This window comes from Pogona vitticeps, chromosome 5 (assembly GCF_051106095.1).
Source record: "Pogona vitticeps strain Pit_001003342236 chromosome 5, PviZW2.1, whole genome shotgun sequence".
NCBI lineage: Eukaryota > Metazoa > Chordata > Lepidosauria > Squamata > Agamidae > Pogona > Pogona vitticeps.
This window is the reverse complement of record NC_135787.1, coordinates 187,412,005-187,438,661: the sequence shown is the minus strand read 5'-3', so window position 1 is coordinate 187,438,661 and position 26,657 is coordinate 187,412,005. Positions and strand designations below refer to the sequence as shown.

Sequence of the window (26,657 nt, the reverse complement as noted above, 5' to 3'; positions counted from 1 at the left end):
TTTACATGTAGATCAATGCTAACTATGTTTACTTGAAGCAAGTCCCATTTTAAAGTAAGTTACTTGAAAATGGTCCTAAGTCCTAAGTTGCCAAGTGCTGCTTTATCACACATCAATTTCACCTCCTTTCACAAAAGGCAGGATCATAGAATAATTGAGATGGAAGGGGCCTATAAAGCCATTCAAGTCTAATCCCCTGCTCACAGTACACACAAAGAATAGCAGAACAGTTTGCAACTTGAAAGGATCATTTACCTCTCCTTAGTTTATCCTTCTTTAACTTTTCTTTTCTTGTCCTGTCACGACTGCCGTTTACAGCCTTGGTCCTCATTGAATACAATCCTTTATTTTTAGTTCACCGCATAATAAGCAACACATGCCCGTTCTGCACACATGACAAGAAAAAACCAAAGCAAACGGGCAAAAAGTGTGTTTCTTTCCTTTTGTTGGAAAGCTGGAGCTTCAGACAGCCCAGTCTCTTTTGAGTTCGCATCTCCACTTATTGTAAACACTGAGCCCAATGTTGCCACACTCTACGGGCTAGAGGTTTAGAGAACAATGATCTTATTTGTTGAGTGCGAAGTATCTTTCGAGGGAGCCACGCAAGTGTTCTCCACACATCTGCCTACACTGCCAGCATTCCAGCCGAGAAGAAACAAGAAGATTTCAATGCGTACTGTTTCACAAAAGACAGATGAGATATATCAAGGACAGCAGTGTTCTCAGCAGACAATACCAACTGGTATTTTCCTTGGCTACAGAGTATTTAACTTGAAATTGTTAAACACCAACGGAGATCAGAATGTTCCTTTTCAAAGAGGCTGGTGTTTATATGAAACACAAAGACGGAACCTGTAAGATTACAGATCTTATTTTTCTTCTTTCCCCTAACTCTGTTTTAGCTGGAAACACCTAGACATTCCCTTTTTTTGTCATGGTGCCGCAGTAGCAAGATCCTGCTGCTTATCTCTATGGACTGCAATAAAGTCACTCCTTTTTAATTCATACGAAGGGGTGGTCGTCTAAATTATTAAGATACAATGCATGGCAACACATCAAGGAAGCTCCCTTAAAGCAGTAGCATAGCTGTAGCAGTTGGGAAATGAAACAAAGGGCCGCCATATGCATAGAATCATAGAATAATTGAGTTGGAAGGGGCCTATAAGACCATCAGGTCTAACCCCCTGCTCAAGGCAGGAATACAAAACAAAACAAAAAAGCAGATCTGACAGGTGGTTGGCAATTTTCTCTTGAATGCCTCCAGCACTGGAATGCTCACAATCTCCCGAGGTCATTGGTTCCCTTGTTGTACTGCTCTAACAGTTAAGATGTTTTTTCCTGATATTCAGCCTAAATCTGTAGCGTGAGCCCATATGTGTTATATTCACAAGTACATTTTTTTTCAGCAGTGTAACACTATTAAGTTCTTTGGGGCTATTTGTTAGCTCAGGTATCTACTAATAAACCTTGCAATTTCACAAAATGCACCTCTTCTTATTCAGTTATATAACAGACAACATGAGCAATTATAACAACAAAATGCTACAGTTTTGTGCACTAAGACTTTGGCAACAGCACCAGTAGAGGAACTCTTTGTCAAAACTGCAAAGTTCAAGTGTCCTTTTGAATTCGAATAAAGACACAAATTCAAGATATCTCCCTCAACTGGGTTGGGTATCCATAACTAGAAGAATCAGCTCCACATGCAGAGTCTTCAAAACCCTAGGCCAAGTTTACAAGGGTCTTAGCAGCTGAGTGGCAACAGCAGTTCCAGCCTCTTCAGCTCTCCTGCTCTTTTTAATTCAAATCTCTTACTCACAGCCTCACTCTTTCTTAGCGGGTACGTTGGCACATCTTTGGGTCCAAGTCCAAATCCGAGTCCTTGGTACCAAGTACCAACCCCAAGTCTGAGTCCCTATTAAAAGCAAGCTCTTTTCTTTAAAAAGGGGGTGGGTGGGTTCTGAGTCATAAGTTGAGTCCAAGTCATTGGGGGAAAAAAATGAGTAGAGTCACCAGTGCAACTTAAATCCGACTTGGCAGCAAGTCCCATGATCCCCATCCCTGTTTCTTAGTCCCACCCCTTTGAGATCAAACAATATTTCATAGAGATTACAAAAGTACACTAATACAATGGCTGAAATACAATAAGTCACAACTAGAGCAAACTCAATGAATTTATGGAACTTATAGAAAAGTTGGCTCACCAGATCTCCACTGATTCAGTGGGCCTACTCTAGTTATGACTTACTACTGGATATTGGCCAATAAAATGAGACAGGCATATACAAAAACAGCACTTATGGGATCTGGAACCTCCTTTCCTTCCCCGAAAACACGGTAGCAGGATGCTCTGTGGTCATGTAAGTGGTCTAGAAAACATAAGTTGGCTAGGTTTAAACTCCAGTACTCAATTATGTGACCATCTCCAAAGTATAATGTCCAAATTCAAACACAGCAAAGATAGACAGCTTCTTATAATGGTCAAGAATGTGCCATCTGCTATTAACACATCTACTATTTACAACAGATATGGTGGGTAACATGACTTCTAACTTAACAGTAATCAAGACAAAACTTACTGCCATCAGAGTTGCTATTTTATAATTAACTTGCCTACAGAAACCGGCAAGGATGTTTCAACTATGAACCACGCTGATTGTGTTGGGTCCCTTCACCATTGTTTATGTAATCATTCATACGAGAATGAATGAGGCAAACAAAAAGCTAGATTTTAACAAAGATCGATGACACAAATCCCAAATTCACATCAATATCTGCTTTGCCACTTGCACACATAAAACGAAAGTGTGAAATAAATTCAAGGTTCCATGGCCCAAAATAACCAACAGTTCACATAGAGTGTAGCTAATGTATCAAAGGGTTAAGTGCAAATCAAATGTGAATTTACTTAGTTTGGTGCCCATTCACAGTGGAGCCTCATTTCCTCTGCTATGCCAATGTTCAAATATTTATGCAGTCAGACTTCTATTTCCTCCCTCCTCCATCTTCATATGATAAACATACTAAGAAAACTCTGTAAAGCTACCCATACTGGTAGTTCATAAAGCCTTAAAATAGGAAACAAAAAAAGATGATATAATCTTACCAATGACTGCGTACTCTTCTCATACGACTTCTGTTTAAACTACATAGGAAAGGAAATGGAATATTTGCAGCTATTTTCCACTGTGATAAAACTGAGAGGAAGCTATGAAATAACTACGGTGACCTAACACAGGTAACGCAAATTCCAAGTCTTGTTGCTCAGACCAAGGAGCAAAGTTTGGATTTCTTCCAGATTGAGGCAAATGCAAAAGAGCTGGTAGAAGTGGGTAAGTCCAACCCTTTACTCCTCCAAGCCATGAAAACGCTTAAAAAATGGGGGGGGGAAGATTGTGAAGAATGGGGCCAAGGGAGTGAATAGTTGTATATGATGGAAAGATGCTCAGAGAACAAACAGGTAGAGGAGCCTTCCATTAACAGATCAGGGATCTAACCTATAACCTTTGGGGGGGGTGGGGTTACCAAATTCAACTGGATCCAAAACTGTTCACATCATGAGGCTTCCTCGGTACTTTAGCTGGTTTCCTTACAGTTCCTTCTTCCCTATCAAGAAGGAAGCAGGTTCTCAGGCAGAATTCCTGCCTGACACCTTTTTAGTACATATCCATGTTGTGTGCTCTGCGCCGTCAAGTAGGAAGTGACTTGTAGCAACCCTAATAGGGCTTTTCAAGGTAAGTGACATCTATAAGGAGAGGTTTTACCAGTTCCACTTCCCCAGTGAGTGAGTGTCTATGGCTGAGCCACAAAGTTCCCTCTAAGCTGTTCACATGCACACATAACCCAACCTCCCTCCACACAGCTTTCTTCCTCCTCTGTCCAGTAATAGTGTTCAACCCCTTTGGTTCTGGTCACGACAGAACTATGTGTGCAGGGGGGGGTGGAGTCACGCACACAGGGGTGAAAACAAGAGAGAGAGGTGGAGCCCAGGGCTGAAAATTAGAGGGTACGTGGCTGAGCGGTGATTCAAACCATGTTATCCAGAGTTCTAGTCCATCACTCTATCCTCAATCTTGGGCCTCCAGATGTTCTTGGACCACAAGTCCCAGAAGCCTTCACCACCACCTCTGTTGGCCAGGATTTCTGGGAGTTGAAGTCCAAGAACATCTGGAGGCCCAAGGTTGGGGACCACTGCACTACACCACACTGGGAATCTCATGGAGTACATAGGTAAAGGTAAAGGTTCCCCTTGACAATTTCTGTCCAGTCGTGTTCGACTCTAGGGGGCGGTGCTCATCCCCGTTTCCAAGCCATAGAGCCAGCGTTTTTGTCCGAAGACAATCTTCCATGGTCACATGGCCGGTGCGACGTAGACACGGAACGTTGTTACCTTCCCACTGAGGTGGTCCCTATTGATCTACTCGCATTTGCATGCTTTCGAACCGCTAGGTTGGCAGGAGCTGGGACAAGCGACGGGAGCTCACTCCGTCGCGTGGATTCGATCTTACGATTGCTTGGTCTTCTGACCCTGCAGCACAGGCTTCTGCGGTTTAGCCCGCAGCGCCACCACATCCCCATATCCCAGTATAAAACCAATCCCAACACTATATCATGTCAGTCCTGTGATGGAAAAGAGAACAGGATGGATAAGCACTAAATTTGATTTAGAAGGCTGCTGGATATTGGTGAAAGTGTAGGATCACTACTATGACAATCCAGGATCTGTGTTCCTATTCAGGCAGAAAGCTCACTGAAGTTACTTCATCTCAGACTAATCTACCTCTTTGTGTTCTGAGAATAAAAATTAGGGATGATAATAATGTACACCATTTTCCTTGGAGAAAAGGAGAGAAAGAAAACAGAAATAAAACAGAACAGTTTTATTACGAGGGCATGATTTAAGCAGGTTTCTGAAAGTGTTAAATGAACAAGAATGTACAGGGCAGACGTCAAAGACAATTCAGAAACGCCAATGACAATCATGTGAGTGGGATAGGTGAAAAGAAGGTGAAGATGTGTATAAACAAGATAAGATGGAGATTTAGATCTGCCTGGAAGGGCAAGATTGCTCACTTGCAAAGAGAATCGAATTTCCCCATTTGCAAGCTGAAAGACCTAGGACTTCCTGGGAGAGTCTGGATCTTAGACTGAGAGACACACATAACTTCTGGGACATTTTAGTAATATTATTGTAATATGTCAAAGCGTTAAGGCCAGTGGCTTCCAAACCTGCATTCTTTTTTTTAAAAGAATGACCAATGTGAACAACCAGATTCTTGATTGAATAAGGATAAGTATCTAAAATGGGTGAACCTTTGTGCTCCTACACAACCAGATACATGGGCTCAGTTATATTTAGGTTCCAGTGGCAGCACAATGTCACGTTGTCTAAGCAGAAAGGAAAATCGAGGCACTGTGGGATTTCCTGTGCAACTCCCCTCTTCAAATGCAGCAGCCCTGTTTGGGGAGCCAAAGTAACGCCGTATTCAGCTGGCTATGTGGAACTGCAATGTTACAGATGCACAACAAGAGGAGTGGATCTATCTTCCCTTCTGCAGTGGTTTCCAGCCTTGGATCCTCAGATGTTCGTAGCCTACAACTCCCAGAAATCCTGGTCAGCACAGCTAGTGGCGAAGGCTTCTGGGAGCTTTAGTCCAAAGGTTCAGAACCATTGCTACAGGATCTTGCATATATACATACATGCATACACCAAATATAAATGTGGCAAACATTACAGGCACAATGAAAACAATTACAGTGGTGCCTCGCTTAACAGCGATAATCCGTTCCAGGAAAATCGCCGTTAAGCGAAAACATTGTAACGCAAAATAAAAAACCATTGAAATGCATTGAAATCCATTCAATGCATTCCAATGGGCTAAAAACTCAGCAGGGAACTGATCATCGCAAAGCAAAGTTCCCCCATTTAGACCATCGTTTAAAGATCGTCGTTAAGTGGATTCGTCTAATGCAGGACAATCGTAAAGTGAGGCACCACTGTACTTTATAACATCTATTTAGAGCAAAAACCAACAACATCATGTGCGTGTTTGTGTTCTGTGCTGTCAAGTAGGAACTAACTTACAGTGACCCCAATATAATTTTCAAGTTAAGTGAGCTATTTAAGGAGTGGTTTTACCATTTCCACACACCCAGTTAGTTTCCATGGCTGAGCAGGGATTTGAACCCTTTTCTCCAGAGTCCTAATCCCAGTCCGTTACTCTACAAAACGAAAACCATAGCAGACGTTTAAAACTTTCTTCCAAAATCCATTTCAGAACACTCATTAATTGACTTTCGCATCCTCACAGTCAAACCGCTATTATATCTGGGCCTCATCTGTTAGTTTCAGTATTTGACCAGAAGTGATATATTCCCATAGCTCTCTAACTAAACTGCTTGGGTTGAAGCAATAAGGAAACTCTGAAACCTAGTCTGGGGGATAATCATTAAGCAAAGAACAAACCAGTGCAATTAAAAAAAAAGTTCCTTTTCTTACAGAGATTAATAAATACAAATTTCCACAGAATCCTTGAGATCCAAACAGTATGACAGCACATCCAATTTAGTAAAATACAAGAATACACGACAAAACACTATATATGTACTGCATACCTTCTACAATGCTTCCACATGATTCTGAAACCATCTTATTAGATGGTTGTTCCACAGCAGCAGTCCCTGCCCAGCCAGGTTAAGAGACGGCCAGACCGAAGGTGCCAAAATTCACTGTCAGGTAGACTAGAGCCTTCGTTGGTTCCTTGAGCTTCAGACACAACCTCCCAGTCACTGGAGTGGTTTCACACAAAAAGAAGAACAGTCTTGTGGAGTTCTTGAACCACATTCCAACAATGACAAACGATGAAGCAAAAACTTGGTGTGGGTGCAATACTGGGTTTGTCACTTGTCTCTAGACTAGTTCAGCCTGTGTCACAACCTCATAACCTTCTCTTCCCCAAAATAGAGATTATGTCATAGTCTGTTCCATTTCACTCCTGCCTCTTCTCCAAAATGGGTGTAGCCTCACTTAGCCAACATCCAAGGTTCACACTTCTCAGCTAAGCACAAACACAAATTAATTATTCTTTATGAAGTAAGCAAGTATCACTTCCTTATTTTGTTTTATATGCACAGAAGGAAGCCACAACTTTTAGAAAGCTGTCACTCAGGTAATTCAACATAAAGTTCATACCCTACCTGTAAAGTTGTAGGCACAGCATGTTTAGTCTTTTGTCTGTTTGTTTGTTGTTGTTTGGCAAAGATATTTTATGTAGTATACAGACGATAACTATGAGTTTCTCTATACTACAGATAGGAAGATCTGGGGGGGGGAATGGAAAAATTGGAGGGGGGCATCTGTTTTCCTCCAAATCCTTTTTTTTCTTGGAGACATTGGGGAAAAATATGGAGTGTGGAATATGTTCTTTTACAATCATAAATAATACGTCTATGACATGATATTCAAACTATATAACATGAAGACCTTAATGAAAGACCTCCGAGACGTTATGTATTCAAGTTCTCTCTAGAAATGTAAAATTTCCAAAAATTTCCAATTTTTTCCGGGGGGGGGAGGGAGAAAACAAGGAACAAGGAATTTTTGGCAATTCCATACAAGGCAATTGATGCTAATGGTCGTACAGAAGAATTCTAGTATGAAAGTGAGGTTTGCTCACCTTCCCGTCTTGATTGCACCACTGAATCAAGAACCTGGTAATAAGGATGGGAGACCCTCCAGAGCAACAATTAAGGACTTCCATTAGCAGATCAGAACTTTTCCCCTGCTCAACTGTTAGCACCTTCTGTTTATACCAGCGTCCCTCTGGAACCCATTAGCTGGTTACACCTGTCTGAATCTTACATTCCATTAAGGAAGCTCTCCCTCAGGACCCTCCCCTGAGGGTTGTATGATATATGAAGATGGGAAGGACAGCTTTCCTGGATGTGGCACCATGCGTATGGAATGCCCCTCTCCCACAGGCCCAGCTGGTATCTATTCCGGTTCTGTTCCAGTGTCAAAAAGTGGCACTGGAATAAAATACAAGACAGTTGAGTTTTCCAGCAACATCATTTATCACCAAGTGGTGGAAATGGAATGGAAAACCTGAAACAGAAAATCGAGGGAAGGGAGAGGAAGAGGAAGACTGCCAACCGCTTGAATTAGTTCTAATTGCTTCATATGAACTCTTGGAAGAAAAATAGAGAGAGAACATTTTCTTGAAAATCAATAAAGAGCTGTCACAAGACTAAAACCCTATATTGAAATCTGTGGTGACTTTTTGCTAGCTTAAGTTTCCTACAAATTACTAACCATTTTCATGACAGAGGAAAATACACTGAAGTTTAAGGCACAAACACTGCAAAGCTATGAGGCACCAAATATTACACGGCAATGGTCTTATTGAAATTATAGGAATCTCCTTTGTCCTGAAGCTGAGGCTCCAATGTTTTGGCCATCTCATGAGAAGACTCCCTGGAAAAGACCCTGTTGTTGAGAAAGTGTGAAGGCAAGAGGAGAAGGGGACGACAGAGGACGAGATGGCTGGACAGGGTCATCGAAGTGACCAACATGAATTTGACCAAACCCTGGGAAGCAGTGGAAGACAGGAGGGCCTGGTGTGCTCTGGTCCATGGGGTCATGAAGAGCCAGACACAACTTAAGGACTAAACAACAAAATTAAAAGTTTTGAACAGTATTCACTGAAAAGTTTCAGCACCTTCGATAGTTCTCATTAAAACCGGAGTGGATTCAAAGCCCATTGGGGAACCAGAGTCATGGGCTGCAGTGATCACATGGAAGGCTCCTAGGGACCTTGGAAGATCTTATTTTTGACAGGAGGGCCTGGCGTGCTCTGATCCATAGGGTCACAAAGAGTCGGACATGACTAAATGACTAAACAACAACAACCTTTTTTCAAAAACTTGTCCCCAGTAAATAAAAGAACCAAAAGAGGACAGGGATCCAAATAAAAGGTCACTGAGCTACACATTCAGGCAGAAGAGAAACTATTTAGAGCAGGGAACTAGGTAGGAGGGTTGCTGACACTTCATAAATCAATGCTTTCTGGGGAAGAAGAGAAGCTGATACTTTTTGCAAGTAGCAGGAATGGTCACACAAAACGTTTTGAATAAGGAACTCAAGGGAAACCACAGACACAGCTACAACGCAATGACGAAAGCCTGCTTAAACCACTACTTTATTTCATTTCTGCCTTGCCTTCCTTCCAGAAAGAGTACTCAAGGTGGCTCACAACAAACTAGGCACAGAGAGAAATGTAGGACGCTAGAATATTAAAACACAAAATATTTAATTGTGTGCCACGTAAGTCAATTCCAACTCAAGCAAGCCTCCTGGGGTTTTGTTGTTGTTTAGTCGTTAAGTCGTGTCCGACCCTTCGTGACCCCCATGGACCAGAGCATGCCAGGCCCTCCTGTCTTCCACTGTCTCCCGGAGTTGGGTCAAAACATGTTGGTAGTTTCATATAAAATACTCAGAGGTGGTTTAACAGTCCTTCCTTCTGGTGGCATTATACAGTTTGTCCAAAACTGCACAGGTGCCAAAGGCCCATGGCCCCCATCAGTCTCATATCCTCCAGGGGACCTCAGCTGACTCATGGTCAATATTGAACTTCCAGCCCTTGCACTCTAACCAATAGATCTAAAGGTAAAGGTAAAGGTTCCCCTTGATAATTTTTGTCCAGTCATGTTCGACTCTAGGGGGCAGTGCTCATCCCCGTTTCCAAGCCATAGAGCCAGCGTTTTGTCCGAAGACAATCTTCCGTGGTCACATGGCCAGTGCGACTTAGACACGGAACGCCATTTTACCTTCCCACTGAGGTGGTCCCTATTTATCTACTTGCCTTTGCATGCTTTCGAACCGCTAGGTTGGCGGGAGCTGGGACAAGCAACGGGCGCTCACTCCATTGCGTGGATTCGATCTTACGACGGCTGGTCTTCTGACCCTGCAACACAGGCTTCTGCGGTTTAGCCCACAGCGCCACCACGTCCCAATAGATCTACACCAGCTCTAAAACACAAATAAACTAATTTCACTATTAAGAACTCAGCTGGCTCCGAAGTAATTAAAAATATGTTCAAAAAAGGTACAGTGCCCACCTATTAAAAGCACAGCAGCCGGTCAACTGCTCAAAGTATCCCTGTTGGCGAACGGACAGAAGAGAAAGAAGAGGCCAACCAAGCCTCACTAGAGGTTAGAGAATGTCAAATAATACTCTGACACCTGCACAAAACTTTCCAAGGACCCAAATGCTCCAAAGCTTAGTTTGCCCCCACTGAGAGACACTTCTGAATGCCCTGAGCTGCCCATGGGCCCATAACACTTTTTCAACAACAGCGTAAGAGCAAGAGAATCTGTTGTCATGAAGCACCAAAACAAGACAAGACATGTGGGATCAGACACATGTGTTACATACAGCACTGATGTTACCTGTCTGTCATGGGTTTGGAGGGAAAGTTCCATCCTATGGGGAGTGGAAGGCGGGACATCAGGAGGAGGGGCTGTACTGTATATATATGTGGAGCGTGTGTGGAGAAGCTAGAAGGAGAGCTGAGAGAAGAAGCTGGTGTGGGAGTCTGTGTGTCAGACAGAGTACTACTGTGTGTCAGTCAGTACCAACCTGATAGGTTCAGGTGTCTGTATGGGAAGCCAGAACTGATAGGTTCAGGGTCTGTGCTCTATTTAAAGGTGTTCTGTGTGAACTTACCTGGTGTATGTATGAGTGAGACTAAGCCACGTTACTGTATCTTATTGATTAGATCATTTTATTTTCCCTGTGTTTTATGTAAATAAACCTTGTTCTTTTATTTGTTTAAAAATCCATCCCTGGTCTGTGTGACTTCTTATAGGGAATGGTTGGTGGCAGCTTAGTGAAACTGTGGCATATCCCAGTAGGTCTGGGGTTGTCACAACATGTACATCCAGTCCAACATTATGTTTAGGGCCTCGATACTTGGCGGAGCGCCTTCTCCCACCAAGTTCTACCCGGGTCACACGGGCGAGCCAGGAGGTGAGGCTGAGGAGCCTAACGCCGAGGGAGGCCCGGAAAGAGAAAACAAGAAATAGGGCCTTCTCGGCGGTGGCTCCTCGCCTGTGGAATAACTTACCTCCTGATATTCGCGGAGCTCCCTCGCTGGGCACTTTCAAGAATCTATTAAAGACCTGGATGTTTCGGCAGGCCTTCTCATAAGACTATTTTTGATTTTCTTATTTCTTTACTGTCTTTTTTCTTTACCTGTTTTGTAATTTGTTGTTTTATTCTTATTGTATTTTAACTTTGTTGTAAGCCGCCTAGAGTAGTCTTCGCGACTAGATAGGCGGGATATAAATAAAATAAATAAATAAATAAATAAATAAATAAATGTTCACAGATTGGCAAGTCGGTTATCTATAGATTGTCCTGAGTGCACATTTGTGTTCATCAGAAACTGAAATAGAAAGGCACATCACCTCTGATCCTGGAGAAGATGTACAGCCATCCTGACTGCCAGTCGGTGATGGCCCTAACCTCTATAAATTTAGTCCTTTCAAAGCCACCCATACTGTCATCCACCACTACATCTTGTATCTGTGAATCATACGTAAATGTATCTATAAGCTTGGCCACTATCTCTTACTATTTTTCAGGGTGGATTTGATTTAAGTTTGATTTAAATTTAAAAATCAGATTTTTTTTACAATTTAAATAAAAAAATCCTTTTTATTTAAATCATGATTTAAATCAATATGATTTTTTTTAAAAAAAACATTGATTTTTATCCACTCTGCTTTTTTTTTCTTCATGTTAACTGCATGTTAACCTCTGGGTAGTGTGGGTGGCATATAAATCAATTAATTAAATAAATAAATAAATATCCCAGGCTACAGCAAACCGAGCTACCATTCAAAGAGACCGGTAACAGTATGTGTTTATACACGTGGACAATATTATTCAGATGCACAGCACAACGTCAGAACGCTGTTTAGCAGTCAGTGAACGTGGGAGAAATGCTACCAAGGTTGGCATACTTAAAATACATGTAAGTATTTCTTCTCATAAATAAATGCATAAAAATTCAACACATTCACTTTTATGCCTGTTCCAGGGTCTATCGTTTGCAGGTTGTTTTTTTTAATAGGGCTCTGAACATTTCACAAGCCCAAAGATGCACGGCACAGTTACAAACAATTCACCCTATAAAAACCATTCCTCTGCTTCAGACATTCGAAACCTGTCTTGCAGACATTTGCACAGCATAACTGCAAAATTAATTGCAAGCAGTAAAGATGGCAGAAGTTGACAATTAGGGGCTAAAAAAAATTGGCACAGCCCAGTTCATGCTATGAATGACAAACAGCATGTTTATATAAACACAATCAAAGGTGTCTTTTTGGAAACAATTCTGACCATGGTTCCCATCTGTACAAATGAGAACCTGGTTCCTATAATAATAATTCAGTACCACAATTATATTTTAAGATATTTAAAAGGATTTCAGACTATGAGGAATTATAATGTTGTTACGAGTGGTTCAGGTTTTTGTATTTCCTTAATCTCAGTGTACAAACTCCTTACCTTTATGTACCTGTTCAATCTGCGGATCCTCAAAATCCCAACTCTAAACCTCTTCCTTTCCATGCTAAAATTTTACAAGCTTATGTTCAAATGAAGTTAAGCTGAGCAAAGTAATGATAAGCAAAACTTCTGGATTAAAAAAAATGGAAAAATCATAGATCAATTGTTTTTATTTTTTAAGAATACAGTGGTGCCTCGCATTATGAGCGCTCCGTTTTACGCCAAAATCGCTTGATGTTGAAGGTTTTGCGATCGCAAAAGCAATCGCAAAATGATGTTTCCTATGGGGGAATTTCACTTTGTGATGATAGGTTCCCTGTTTCGGGAACCAATTCTTGCAAAGCGATGATTATCGGCTAGCTGATTGGCGGTTTCAAAATGGCCACCCCCGCTCTTTTCTGGCATGGATTCCTCGTGGCACAGGCAGCAAAAATGGCCGTGCTATGGAGGATCGTCACTGGACGGTGAGTTTCAAGCCCATAGGAACGCATTAATAGGGTTTTAATGCATTTCTATGGGCTTTTAAATTTCGCATTACGACGTTTTCGTTCTACAGTGATTTCGCTGGAACAAATTAACGTCGTAATGTGAGGCACCACTGTACTACTTACAAAGAACAATATTAAGACAGGTGACTTCTGTAGCTGAGCAGATACTGTACCCTTGGGGGTTGCACATTCGTGGTCTCCCTTCCCACCTTCACTACATAATAACACAGTAAACACTGAGTTACCCGTATTTTTCCATGTATAAGACACCCCCATGTATACGATGCTTCCCCACTTTTCTAACCCAAAATTAAGAAATCTAAGTGGGGCTTAGCAAGTGGAGAGGAAAGCGGCAATGAAAGCCCTGCAGGATCACTTTGATCCCTGCTTTCCCCTCCACTTATTTTTGTTCTCTCCTCAGCTTACTTCCGTGTATAAGGCAACCCTCAATTTTAGTCTAAAGATTTTAGACAAAAGTATAGTCTTATACACAGAAAAATACAGCACCTTTGATCCATCGTAATCGTCAACATTAACTGTGATTAGAGTTTAATAAAGTCAATTTCAATCTCAGAATTAAAAGTTGTAGTTAGCACTTCCAGCAGTCAGGCGATCAGCCATAAGGATAGTATACTCTATCAGAAGATGGAGCAGTGACATTGAAGAAGACAAAAAGGCCAACATAAACCCACCCCAATGTCAAACCATGGTTCGTCTAGAGGTTGTAATCAAGCACCGTTAGGCTTGAACCAGGCCTACATTTGCCTACGTGGACAACAGAGAAACTAACCTGACCTCCATTCCAAGCCATGCAGGACCCTTCAGGGGAGAAAAGACTTTTGAGAGCATGCTGGTCTTCTTTACACTGAGTAAGGCTGATGATCTATCCAGCATCTTATTAAATTATTTTGTCAAGGGAAAGTTTGATCATGCTATGCTTAGGAACTCAAATGATCACCTCTAGCCAAACAGTATCAATCTGTTTCTTCTTCTCAACCACATTTTTAAAGCAATCTGTTTCTGCTCAATCCTGTGTGCCTCAATCATATGACCGGTCAACGTTTTTTTTAAAAAAAGCCAAATAACACCTCTCCTGAGCAAATAAAAGGCTATAAGATTAAACCAGCATGCTGTAGTAACTGCATTAGGAATTAAGAGAAAACTGAATAAATTTAGGTAGCGCCAAGAATCTTTCATCACTGTAATCCATTACAGCCTGATCAAATAAGCCTGCTGAAATAATGTATGGAAGATTTAAACTACACAGGCTTATAGATAAGAAAGGGATTTCTACTCAGAAAATATGGGTGGAAACTTTTCAAAGGAGGAGCTCCTACAGTGCTTTCCATGTACACGGTGCTTCACAAATTAACAAGCTGAAAAGATCCCTAAACCCAGGAGGTTACAATAAAAAAAATTTACAAGAAGACAGTAGAGGCTAAAGTGATGATAGTGAGAGGTAGGAAAATGGAGGCAGGGGTTGGGGGGAGAGGATTTTCACACTTTGAGAACCAAGTGTCACAAGGCAAAAGTCTTTGCAAAATAAAATCATAGCATATGGGATCTAGTGAAATAATCCTGATCCGCAGCTTTACACTGAGTAAAGCTGATGACATATCCAACATTTCCCCCCCCCCCTGGAAGTTAAAAATTTCCAATTCTCCTTGAAGGCTCTGAGGTTCCCATAGAACCCTGGGAGGAGCCCCCACACTGCCTTCCACTGAAAGGGTCAGTGGTGAGCAGAAGAAACTCTTTATTCTCATTTAATAGGAATTCAACTACTGTACTTGACGTATAACAGAAAGCTGTCTCTTTAAGGGTGCCAGGGAGTTTAATGTGCTCCCAAACAAACTAGTCCCAGTCTTTAAGGGCTGGGGAAGGGCAGAATCCCGTCTCTTCCATCCTCTCTAACACTCTCCTCCAGTGCACAAGGCACAGGGTGTTAGAGCAAGGATGCCGAATACAAGCTGGCCGGCTTCCCTGCACTAGAGTAGCTTCAGCACCTACCCTTCCATACCCTGGATGATGCTCTGTTGCTGCGGCCTGATGCACTTCCCCTTCAGGTGTGCCCACAGTCCAAGCTGGGCCAAGGACGTCTCGCTTTGCCAATGTGGTAGTAGTGGAAGAGGTGGGGTAGCTGGACAAACCGGCGGGTTCCTCTGATTGGAGCCTGGTGCTGGGAAATGGTGGCCCTGGGTTTGCTTTTGGTGGTGGCGTGCCCATCATTGAGCCCACCAGTGGCCCACCTCTTGCTGCTTTGCCTCGTCCCAGCAAACCCAGGCAGCCTCCTCTGGAGGAATGCAAACCCCATGCAAGGACCAGAATCTAGATCATGGCAGTTGATGGGTCTCCCAGCACTCCTTGTAGCATCCTACCATCATGGTCGCCTCCTGGACCTCGAGCGCCTTAACAGCATCCACCCAGCAGTCTTCTTCTAATTCTTAAAATTGCAGTACTCTTCAAAATAACCAGAGTTTGAATGGGCAGCAGACTTGGAAAAAAAAGGGGGGAGGGAAAGACAGGAACTTCCTGAAATGTTATTTAAAAGAGATAGATGGGAAGGAGTTATATAGCCTGCAGCTTTTTTGCAGCCCTTCTAATCAAGAAGAAAACAAGAATTGCCAACAAGAAGCCATGTGGAAACTAAAACCCATCAGAGACAAGACTCTCTAGTAGAGCAGTGAACTTGGTTTACAGACTGTGTAGTGTTTTGAAAGATGCCCCAGTAATATCTTGGTTAAAAATCAGGTTTTATAGTCATCCTCACCTGACAGTGCTTTAAAAAAAAAAAAAAAACCTTTTCTACTGCACATAAGACTGGCAAGAACTTTTTCCCCCACACTGCATCAAGTCATTTAGACTAGGGACTTCAGTTCAGTGAAACTGAACTACATATGGCATAGTCATCCCGTGCAAAATATGTCTCACTTTAAAATGCACCACACAGCAAGCAATGAGAAAACTCCTTCTGTGCCCGAGGCTCTGGAGAACCATGCCCAGTCATCAACAATGGGCAAATTTATTATTTATTTATTTTAAATCTTTTTTTTGCTCCACCTTTCTTGTTAAAATCACCCAAGACAGCTTACATCATCAAAAGACAATATTAAAGCTAACCACACTGAGTACAAATATTAAAAGGATCAAACAAATGCCATAAAAAGGTCTGGCCTCCTGTGGGAGGGAGTTCCACAGTCTGGGAGCAGCCACAGAGAAGGCCCTCCCCTCTGTCCCCACCAAATGTACCTGTGAAGGTGGTGGAAGGGAGAGAAAGGCCTCTCCTGACAATCTTAACACTCAAGCAAGCTAATAAAGGGAGACACAGTGGGGCCAAGCCATTGAGGGCTTTATAGGTCAGAACCTATAAAGAACGATGGTGCTGGAGGAGACTCTTGAGTGTCCCCTGGACTGCAAGGAGATCAAACCGATCAATTTTGAAGGAAATCAACCTTGAGTGCTCAATGGAAGGACAGATCCTGAAGCTCAGGCTCCAATACTTGGGCCATCTCACAAGAAGAGAAGACTCCCTGGAAAAGACCCTGATGTTAGGAAAATGTGAAGGCAAGAGGAGAAGGGGACGACAGAGGACGAGATGGTCGGACAGGGTCACCGAAGCTGCCAACATGAATCTGACCCAACTCCGGGAGGCAGTGGAAGAAAGGAGGGCCTGGCGTGCTCTGGTCCATGGGGTCACAAAGAGTCAGACATGACTTAACGACTAAACAACAACAACAACAACAACAAGGTCAACACCTTGAATTCAGCCTAGAAACAGATTGGCAGCCAGTAGAGCTCCTGTAACAGAGGAGTTATGTGATCCCTATAGCAAGCCCCAATCAGCAATCCGGCTGCTGAGTTTTGGTCCCACTGATGTTTCCTGACACTTTCCATAGGCACCCCCAATTACAGCGTGTTACAGTAATCCAGCCAGGATGTCATTAGTTAGGTATATGTCATTGTGGCCTGATCAGATCACTCCAAGAATGTACATACCTGGTGCAGTAGTTTTATTTGTGCAAAAGCACTCCTGGCCACTTCCGAAACCTGAACATCCAAGGCTCAGAGATGAGCCTTCTCCAAAACAAAACAAAAAACAAAAAACTGTGCACCTGTGTTTTCAGAGGGAGTGCAACTCCAACCAGCACAAGCTGCATCCCGATTACTTGATCTGTTTTCTGACTGACAGAAAGCACCTCCTGTCTTGTTTGGATTAGGTTTGCAGAAGGACAGCAAAGATGGGGCCAGGCTGGTCTCTAGTGGGAGGGAGTTCCAAAGTCTGGGAGCAGCCACAGAGAAGGCCCTCTCCTTAGTTATCCCCAAACATACATGTGAGGATGGTGGAACAAAGGACCTCCCCTGATGCACCCAGGCAGACTCATAAAGGAATAAGGTCTTAGAAGTTAAAATTATCATTTTGAATTCTGCTCAGAAATGGATCGGCAGCCTGTGGAGCTGCTATAACAGGGGGAATTAATGTGATCCCTGCAACCAGCTGCCTTTCAACTGACCAGGAGCAGCTGTCTTGTCTGGGTCAAGTTTCAGTTTATTCACTCTCATCCAGTCCATTACTGACACCAGATACTGATCTAGAACAGAAACAGCTTCCTCAGATTTAGATAGAAAGGAGAGAAAAAGTGGGATGTCATCCACATACTGGTGACACCAAACCCCAAAACTCCAGACAACCTCTCCCAGCAGTTTTATGGAGATGTTAAAGTATATCAGAAGCGAAACAGAATCCCGTGGCAGCCCCCCCCCCCCCGCAGGCCAACGGCCAGGGTGTCGAACCAGACAATTAATTTGACAGCGAACTAAAGAGCTTCTTATATTCCCATATGAAATTTGAGGAACACAAGAGCTTCAACCTTTACCGAACTTCACAATACTGGATGCTAATACACCCAAAAAGGAGTTATAAAGAAGCAAAATACCCAGTATATTGATTTTTCTTGAAAATAGAAAAGTGAATTGCTGCGTATGAGCAAATCAATAAAGGATATGAGTCAGCTGATTTCTGATGGAATGTGGGAATACATTAGGGAGGGAAAGGGGCCAAACATTTCATTATGTGTTGAAGAAAATACAATGCACACAATCTTTTCAATACTGTGAGATTTATTGTACCTTGAGGCATCTTGAATAAGAACTTTAAATGTTTAAAGGGACTGCAACATTTTACAATCCTCAACGGGAGGTGCTGCCAATGGCCTGGATCCAGATCGCAGTCCTAGCATAAGTAATTTCCAGTCATGGGAGAGAAGGTCCCCTTGATGGTCCACTCTTTCACACATGCAATCTTCTAGACTGCTTGTGCCTTCAAGAGGGCCTCTGAGTGGCTTTGGAGTGCTAAGCTACAGCAGGCAAGGAAAAGCCCCAAAGGGCAGAATTCCAAGCCAATTTTAGGATGTGTTGTTGTTTAGTCGTTTAGTTGTGTCCGACTCTTCGTGACCCCATGGACCAGAGCACGCCAGGCCCTCCTGTCTTCCACTGCCTCCCGGAGTTGGGTCAAATTCATGTTGGTAGCTTCAATGACACTGTCCATCCATCTTGTCATCTGTCGTCCCCTTCTCCTCTTGCCTTCACACTTTCCCAACATCAGGGTTTTTTCCATGGAGTCTTCTCTTCCCCCTTTTTTTAAGGATGTAAGCTGACTTTAGGATGTAAGTCGACACAACTAACACTGAGGTCTCTTCAAATCAATCTAAATCTATACCTAGCGACTTGCCAAGGACCCTGATAAAACAAATGCAAACATCTGCATTGCCAATGGCCAAACATACCAGTACTGAGTGACATTCAGAGAGGGGGAAGTTATATAATCATCCTCATCTTAGAACTACAGAACTAAAAGGGTCTCTATGGATCATTGAGTGCAGCCCCTGTCAAAGAGGCACAGTGGGGAATCAAACTGGCAATGTCCGTTTTCTCAGCCAGATACCTAAACCACAGAGCTATCCGGCATTATAAGACAAGACCCAGGAAGAAACAAACTTGAAAGGAGGGACAGGACTTTAATTTAAATGTAACTTTGAACGAGGCCGTAGTCGCGGTTTGAAATGTGCTGTGACAAATTCAGATCTTGCAGGTTGATTTTGCTGTGAAAATGAAGACATTCAGAGTGCCACCACGGGGGTGAATGAAGGTTTCACAGAGTGTAACACTGCCTTGCAAAAGATGATCACGGGTGTCACTGTTTTAGAACTACACATGCCATAATAGGCTTTTGGCAGTAATTGCTGCGACACTGGTCACCTAAAAGATGACATTGGGGTCCTCTGGAGGTTAATTCTGACTCACTGGAGGGACCAATTGTACCCTAATCTTTTCAAACAAGATGGGCAGGGACACAGTTTTTGATTTTTGTTTTGAATGCCTCCACACCTATTACAAACAAGCCTCAGTTATGTTCGGAATTCAACAGTATCACAATACAACACGGGCATGCCAAGTCCCAAGCTTTTGTCTACAACCATCCATCTAGCTAAGAGAAGCACTGCCAGGCATCACTTAAGCAACATTGATATTGTTTAAAAAAACCAGTGCTTTATTGCCAAAAGTCACAATGTCACTGTACCATGATGTCTTAGTTTCGTAAGCAAAACAAGGCTGCCCGCCAAGTCAATTATGCAAACCTGAAATTCTCAACTGGTAGGAGGGACCTGAGGGCCAGTGCCAACAGTATTGTCAGAAAACCAATTTAGTGAATATGTGTATGGTTAGCTCATGCTGTCCTCCCAGGGCAAGTGCCAATCTCTCTCTCTCTATAGAAGGCATTTTCTTTTTTAACATGCCTTTATGACTTGAAAGACATTTGACGTCTTCCTTATTAATCAGCTCATGGTCTATAGAAGCCAGTAAGTGGACATACAGAATGTGTTTTGAAATAGCAGAGTGCATGTATCTAAGCATGTCATTATCCTGTATATTCAACAAGAGATGGTCATACGTAGAGAAAGTTAAATGGGACAGAACAGTATGAAGTTGCTGAGCTGAGTTTTGTTTGTAGATTTGACATCAGATTTTTAAGCTGAAGGAGAGATGCAGTAGTGCCTTGCTTGGCTGAAGCAAGCCATTGTTTCTCTGATGATGCCCATCTTCGGCTGTGATGCTCATTAACAGCTAGGACTTGCGTCTCTTACCATTTGGTCCAGAGCCTATTTGCTACAATGGGATGGGCAATCTCCAGAGGTCTATTGGCCGCGAATGGACATTGTTAGTTCTTGGAAGGCAGCAGTGACATGCTAAAATACTCTTCCTTTTTAAAAAAAGCTACTGTATTTAAAAGCCCTCTATTACCCTCTAGTTGTCCAGATTATTTAAAACAGGATTTGAGAAAACAGGGGTACTGGAAGGAACAATATGGCAAAGTTGGATCTCACAGCATCTAGAGAACATAAGAGGCTTTTTTCAGTGTACTTAAAAAAAAAATTGGAGGGGGAGGGCTTGGCATCCCAAGGATGAGCCACATTTGGGCCCGATGTGGCCCGCAGGCCATACTTTTCTCACCTCTGTGCTTCAAGCACATCTTACTCTTGGAACAATTTACTCTGTCTTTTCACCAATGATGGCTCAGTCTCCCTGCACTCACAGTCACTTTCAGACATCAAGAACTTAAAAAAACATAGGTTGGGTGGTCTGCTTTGCCTTGTTGTTTATTACTCTTTTAATTGGCCTGCAGTTTCATGGTCGTATAACGTCTTTCGGGCATTATGGCCCTTGATGCATCCCCAAGTGGAAATATATGAGTCTAACTAGTAAGCAGAGCAGCAATCGGTTCCTCTGTGAACTTTTGGCTAGCTATATGAGGATTTCTAAATGTTTTAATACTACTGAACAGAGATGGGTTTGAACTACTGGTTCATTTCCCAGTTGAACAACTTATCCACAGTTCAGTTCTCTATCCCCAAGAGCAGGGCCCACTCAGTAGCAACACACCACCCTGCCCTCCTCTATCTCCAAATGGCTGACCGCTGGAAGGGGCAAAGCACCAAACAGATCAGCTGTTTGACTGGGAAACAAGCCGTGCGCCGAACCGCCGGTTCATGCCCATTTCTACTACTGAGCTATCTCAAGATAGGGCTCCTGTAGAGAAGAGAGCGCTTCATCTCTAACCAGTAGCCTCAAAGAAGCCGAGCACACACCTTCCTTAACAACAACATGGTCAGTGTGTTAGCCCTCACTTTGCTAGAGATCTGACTGTGTAATATTTATAGTAACACGTCTGTATAAGACTCCCTGGAAAAGACCCTGATGTTGGGAAAGTGTGAAAGCAAGAGGAGAAGGGGACGATAAAGGATGAGATGGTTGGACAGGGTCACCGAAGCGACCAACATGAATTTGACCCAACTCCGGGAGGCAGTGGAAGACAGGGGGACCTGGCGTGCTCTGGTCCATGGGGTCACGAAGAGTCGCACACAACGACTAAACAACAACACGTCTGTATCTAAATACCACCGTCCAAGCACAAAAGCAACATGTCAACAGGTTTGGGGTTTACTTAAGTACCAAAAAGTTGAAACACACCTTAAAGAAGAAATTTCTCTCCCACTGCAACAGCACAAAGAGGATTCAAGAGGCTCAGTTGGCATGGAGTGCTGATACTTTGCTGGGGTTGGAAAGGGATGGAATACCATGGGAAAAGAGAATGGAAGGCTGTTTCCCAGGAACATTCTGCACTGCAACATTTTGCTGCAGGTCCCACTTGTTCTGCACTTGAATACTGTCTCAAACATGACCAAGCCTTGCTATGCCCTTGGCCTGAGGCTCTCCATTCTAGTATCAAATAATAAACAAAACAAGCACAGGCTTGTACACCGAAACCCATGATCTGAGAACAAGCCCAAAACCCAGAGTACATCTCAACAGGCTTGCTTTTCTCAGTAAGGGTTACTAGGGTGAAGCATCAATAGCAATAACAGGAAACTCGGATCTTTCCCTTAATAAAATAATGTTTCCATCTCATCCCCCAAACAACAGGCATTTCCATGTTTTTCATTGAACGTATTATGATGAACCTTAACAGGCTTTTCTTGGTTTAAAGAGCTTACTACCCCCTTTTTGTATTGGAGTAAGCAAACTTGCAACCCCATATCTGTGTTTCCTTTCTATCAGGATGCCGTATAGGAGAAAGACAGCATGTTCTCATGCTGATACAAACCAGTGTTAAAAGCCTTTGAGTAGATTCTAATGATCCATTCATTCAAACTAACTTCTCAGAAAAAGCTCTTACTGTGTTACTAATGTACAGTGGTGCCCCGCTAGACCGTTACCCTGCTTGACGACAAAATCTGCTGTACAATGAGTTTTTGTGATCGCTATAGCGATCGCAAAATGATTATTCAAAGGGTTTTTTCGCTTTACGACGATCGGTTCCCTGCTTCAGGAACTGATTTTTCAAAACAGCTGATCGGCGGGTCACAAAATGGCTCCCCGCTGTGTTCAGGACGGATTCTTCGCAAGACAGGGACCGCAAAAATGGCCGCCGCATGGAGGATTTTCGCTGCACAAGCAGGTCTTTCCCCCATTGGAACACATTGACCGGTTTTCAATGCATTTCAATGGGGTTTTGTTTTGTTTTTTTGCTTGACGACGATTTCGCTCTACAGCGATTTTGCTGGAACGGATTATCATCGTCAAGCGGGACACCACTGTATATAACATTCATTTACAATACGTACCATATACTTAATAAAATCCTGTTGCTTAGAGCAGGATGTTGCAACCAGGGCAGGCCCACTGAATCAGTGGGGATATGATGGGTCAACTTTTCCATAAGTTCCAATGATTCAATGGGCCTACCTGAGTTGAAAATGTCTATGCTAAGCAACAGGATTTCAGTCACTATTTTATTTCACCTCTTTATTATTGCTGGACCAAATGTCAGTATGCTTAAAGATGCTGTTGCTTCTTGTTAATCTATTGATTATCTGATATTCATGGACGAAAACCCACAGAAGCCTTTACCACTAGCTGTGTCAGCCAGAACTTCTGGGAGTTGTGGTCCAAGAACATCTGGGGACCCAAGGTTTGGAACCACGGAACTTCAGTGATTTTTTTCCAGAGGCAAAGAGAAATACTATTTGCATTCTTGCCTCTCCCCACAGAAAACTGCATTCACATAGCAAACACACACATGCCAAGGAACCAGTTCATCTTCTCCCTTCCCTCTGGCATGCTAGAAGGGTTTTTGCTCTGTCTTTAATGTTTTATAAGAACCTCATGGTGCAGTGGTTAAACTGCACTACTGCAGTCAAGACTCTCCTCACAACCTGAGTTTGATCCCAACGGATTCAGATAGCTGGCTCAAGACTGACTCTACCTTTTAGCCTTCCAAAGTCAATAAACCGAGTACCCAGGTCACTGGGGAAGGGTAGGGGGTGATGCATAGCCTACATAATTAAAAACACTGTAAACTACTCAGGGACATGCTGGTGCTGCGAGTTAAACCTCTGAAGCCTCTGTGCTGAAGACCAGCAGTTGTAAGATTGAATCCATGTGACGGAGTGAGATCCCGTTGTTTGTCCCAGCTCCTGCCGACCTAGCAGTTCGAAAGCATGTGAAAATGCGAGTAGATATATAGGTACCACCACTATGGGAAGGTCACGGCGTTCCATGTCTAGTCGTGCTGGCCTCATGATCACGGAAACTGTCTACGAATAAACGCTGGCTCTACAGCTTGGAAACAGAGATGCGCACTGCGCCCTAGAGTCAGACATGACTGGACTAAATGTCAAGGGGAACCTTTACCTTTACCTTTTAAACTACCCAGAGAGACCTTTAAGCACTATGAGGTGATATATAAGGAACACACTTTGTTTTTTTTCAAACAGGAAGGAAGTAGAAACTGTTACTTGTAGTCATATAGCAATTTTTATACATCTGCATCTTTTCTTTAGCCACAAGCATTGGTCCGTGTACCTGTGTTCTCTACACTCACACCTTCCAGACCATTTGCTTAGTTTTTTTAAAAAAAATTGCTACAAGCATTTCAGCAAATTTTATGCTGTAAGCGATCTGAACTCTGCAAACCTTTTTCACTACCCTCTTTAAGAGGATAAGGTTAAGATTAGCCTGTATGTTAATACCAATTAGCATGTGTGTTAATACCAGCCCTATTGTCTTATGAACTGTTTACTGTCAGGAAAGCTAATGATAGCACTGTGGCAACAAAATTAAGTTTTGGAAACCAGCTTACCTGTTTAGCCACCACTATGGACAACCTCTGAGCACATAAATTAACAACCAAGATGTATTTTTGGAACCCTCACACGCAAAGCTCTGACATCATGACTCAAATCATAATACTTCAATTAAAGAAAGAAGAAATATCTTTTTAAAATGCTGCACTTAGCCTACTGATGAGCGCAGGCAGAACAAAACATCAGACCTAAAATTAGAAAGGTGGACACAGGAACAAATGCTTGGCCAGAGTTTTCTGTTGTCTGGCTATATCTCTCCTTTCAATGTAAGACATAAAACAGGAGAATGCTTTTCTCTGGATATTCTTTCTCTAAGCAAGCTTTCAAAGGTTTTAAATATTTTAAAAACTCACATTTATAATTGATATAGGGACATTTAAGAAATTGTCCCGCTTTCTTCAAAGAGCTGAAATGAATAAGCATGCTCTGAAACTCAAGAACATGCTGAACTCATATAACTTCAATACTATGGGACGGATGTGGTACAGTCCTCCATTGAAATGCACCCTTTGAGAATGCAAGCAGGAGACCCACTGGCTGAAATCCTGTTGCTTAGTGTAAGCTATTCTAGTTGTGATTTACTACACTAAGGAACAGGATTTTAGCCAATGAGTTCCCTGCATGCAATACACCACAGAGGAGTCGATTCACCAAATCCACACTGATTAAATGGGTCTACTTTAGTTAACAATATTCCAACAATGCTCCATATTGTGCTGGTGTTTTTTGTTTTGTTTCATTTTTCAAGGAAGAGCCTTACCCCACACATCTGCATTTTCAGGTAGAATGGTACAGCACAGCTAGCCTTTATATTTAAGTAGCCGAAGACTGTGTTAAAAGGCTGGCTTGGTGCTGAAGTTCAGATGAGAAGCGAGGTGATCACAGGACTTCCTCCTTGAATATAGTAGTGTCGGCTCTATAAAGCTGACTATTGTGCTAAAAGAGCAGGGAAGGACTCAAAAAGCTTCTTTCCCCTTTGTGCTTTCTTCTGAATTTTGACAGAGAGGGATAGTGAACGAGACAGAATTTAAGGCCAACAGAAGATGTATTTCCATGGCTAACTGAGTGACATGGAGTGAAAAAATGAACAAGCTTGCTTCACTTTTCCAGACTTAATTAACTGGCATAGAGACAAGTGGCTGTTGAATGTATGTTCCCTGCAAGGCTGCCTTTTTCTGGCTAGTGTTAAGTCTGGGTCTGGTTTGTGTGCTTTCTGGGAAGGGCAGCTCAGCGAGAGAGTCGGCGACTGACAAGGACCCCTTGTTCCTCGGAGCAGAGCCATTACCCTCAGAATGGAGCTTCTGTCATTTGTGAGGAAAACATCCTCGATTCTAAATTCCAAGTTTTATTTTTGATCCGGACCAGGCAGTTACACAACACTGCCCACTGTTCCGACAGTCTAGTGATCATTTCCAGGAGAAACAATGACACTACTTCAGATGGAAGTATCTTTTGCAAAATCAAAATGTGCAAAGGGAACCAACCTAGGCTAGTCCACATACCTCAAGCAATACAACTTTTTGAGTTTTCATATTCATTTGAATTTTCATATTCATGCCATGTGTCAAAATCAGCCAATAGGTTACAGTAGACGCAGGAGTTACCACACACGTACTCTCTGAAGTCAATATTTGTTTGGTTGGGATGGCTTGCTCCTAGTCGTCAGAGAAGCCCAGAATGAAATTATTGCAGTCCTTGTGGATTTGTGACCCAGCTAGGAGGATTTTACAGGGAAGGAAATCAGGCAGTGACATGTTTGATGGAAACCCGTCATTCCAAATCATGATAATAAAATACAGTACCAGTTAGTTCAGCTTTGTCCTTAATATAGTTGTCTGCAATGCAGAATGATAAGTAAGCATCCATAATAGATGACCACCCATACTCTGTTAACTGTTCCGAGCAAAAGGGAGTCCAATCCTTCCAAAATTTATTCTACTGTCAAATCACTCTTCCCAGATGCTGTTAATATTCCCACTTCCAGTTTCTCTGAATATTTGCAATTTCCAACCAGCAGACAAAGCTGGTTAGAGCCCACCTGATTTTAAAAAAAAGTTGGTGGAGTGATAGATCCGTAAGTTACAAACACCACCATTTTGAATTCTCCAAAATTCCTCCACAGGTTTAGAAGGAATAACATTAGAGAATGGGTAAGAAGGGGAAACACCACGTACACCCCAAAGGCAGGCCAGATTTAGCAGCCATTCTGTTTGTAGGCAGACAATTTTGCAAGACTGTAAGACCGAGACTGCAAAGTTCGTGGAGAACGAAGGTATCAAGGTATCTGTTTCTTTCTTTTTCTGTAGACAAAAGCTTGCCCCGGTAAGCCACCCACAACTTTGGGCACATACTGTAGGTCGTTTATATTGGGCTAGAGTGGAAAAACTAAGAGCATTATA

At 42.6% G+C, this 26,657-nt stretch overlaps 1 protein-coding gene across 7 annotated transcripts in view; it reads right to left on the bottom strand.

Moving 5' to 3' along the window:
- Positions 1 to 26,657, bottom strand: part of USP6NL (USP6 N-terminal like) — a 171,080-nt gene that overhangs the window by 89,988 nt on the left and 54,435 nt on the right. Inside the window, exon 1 of one of the 7 annotated variants that reach the window (XM_020801061.3) lies at positions 256 to 1,802. The exons of the other annotated variants lie outside the window; for them this stretch is intronic. Coding sequence (XP_020656720.3) covers positions 256 to 331 — 76 coding nt within the window. The 5' untranslated portion in view covers positions 332 to 1,802. Of the gene's footprint in view, positions 1 to 255; positions 1,803 to 26,657 lie in introns of those variants that run through there. 7 annotated transcript variants of the gene reach the window in all.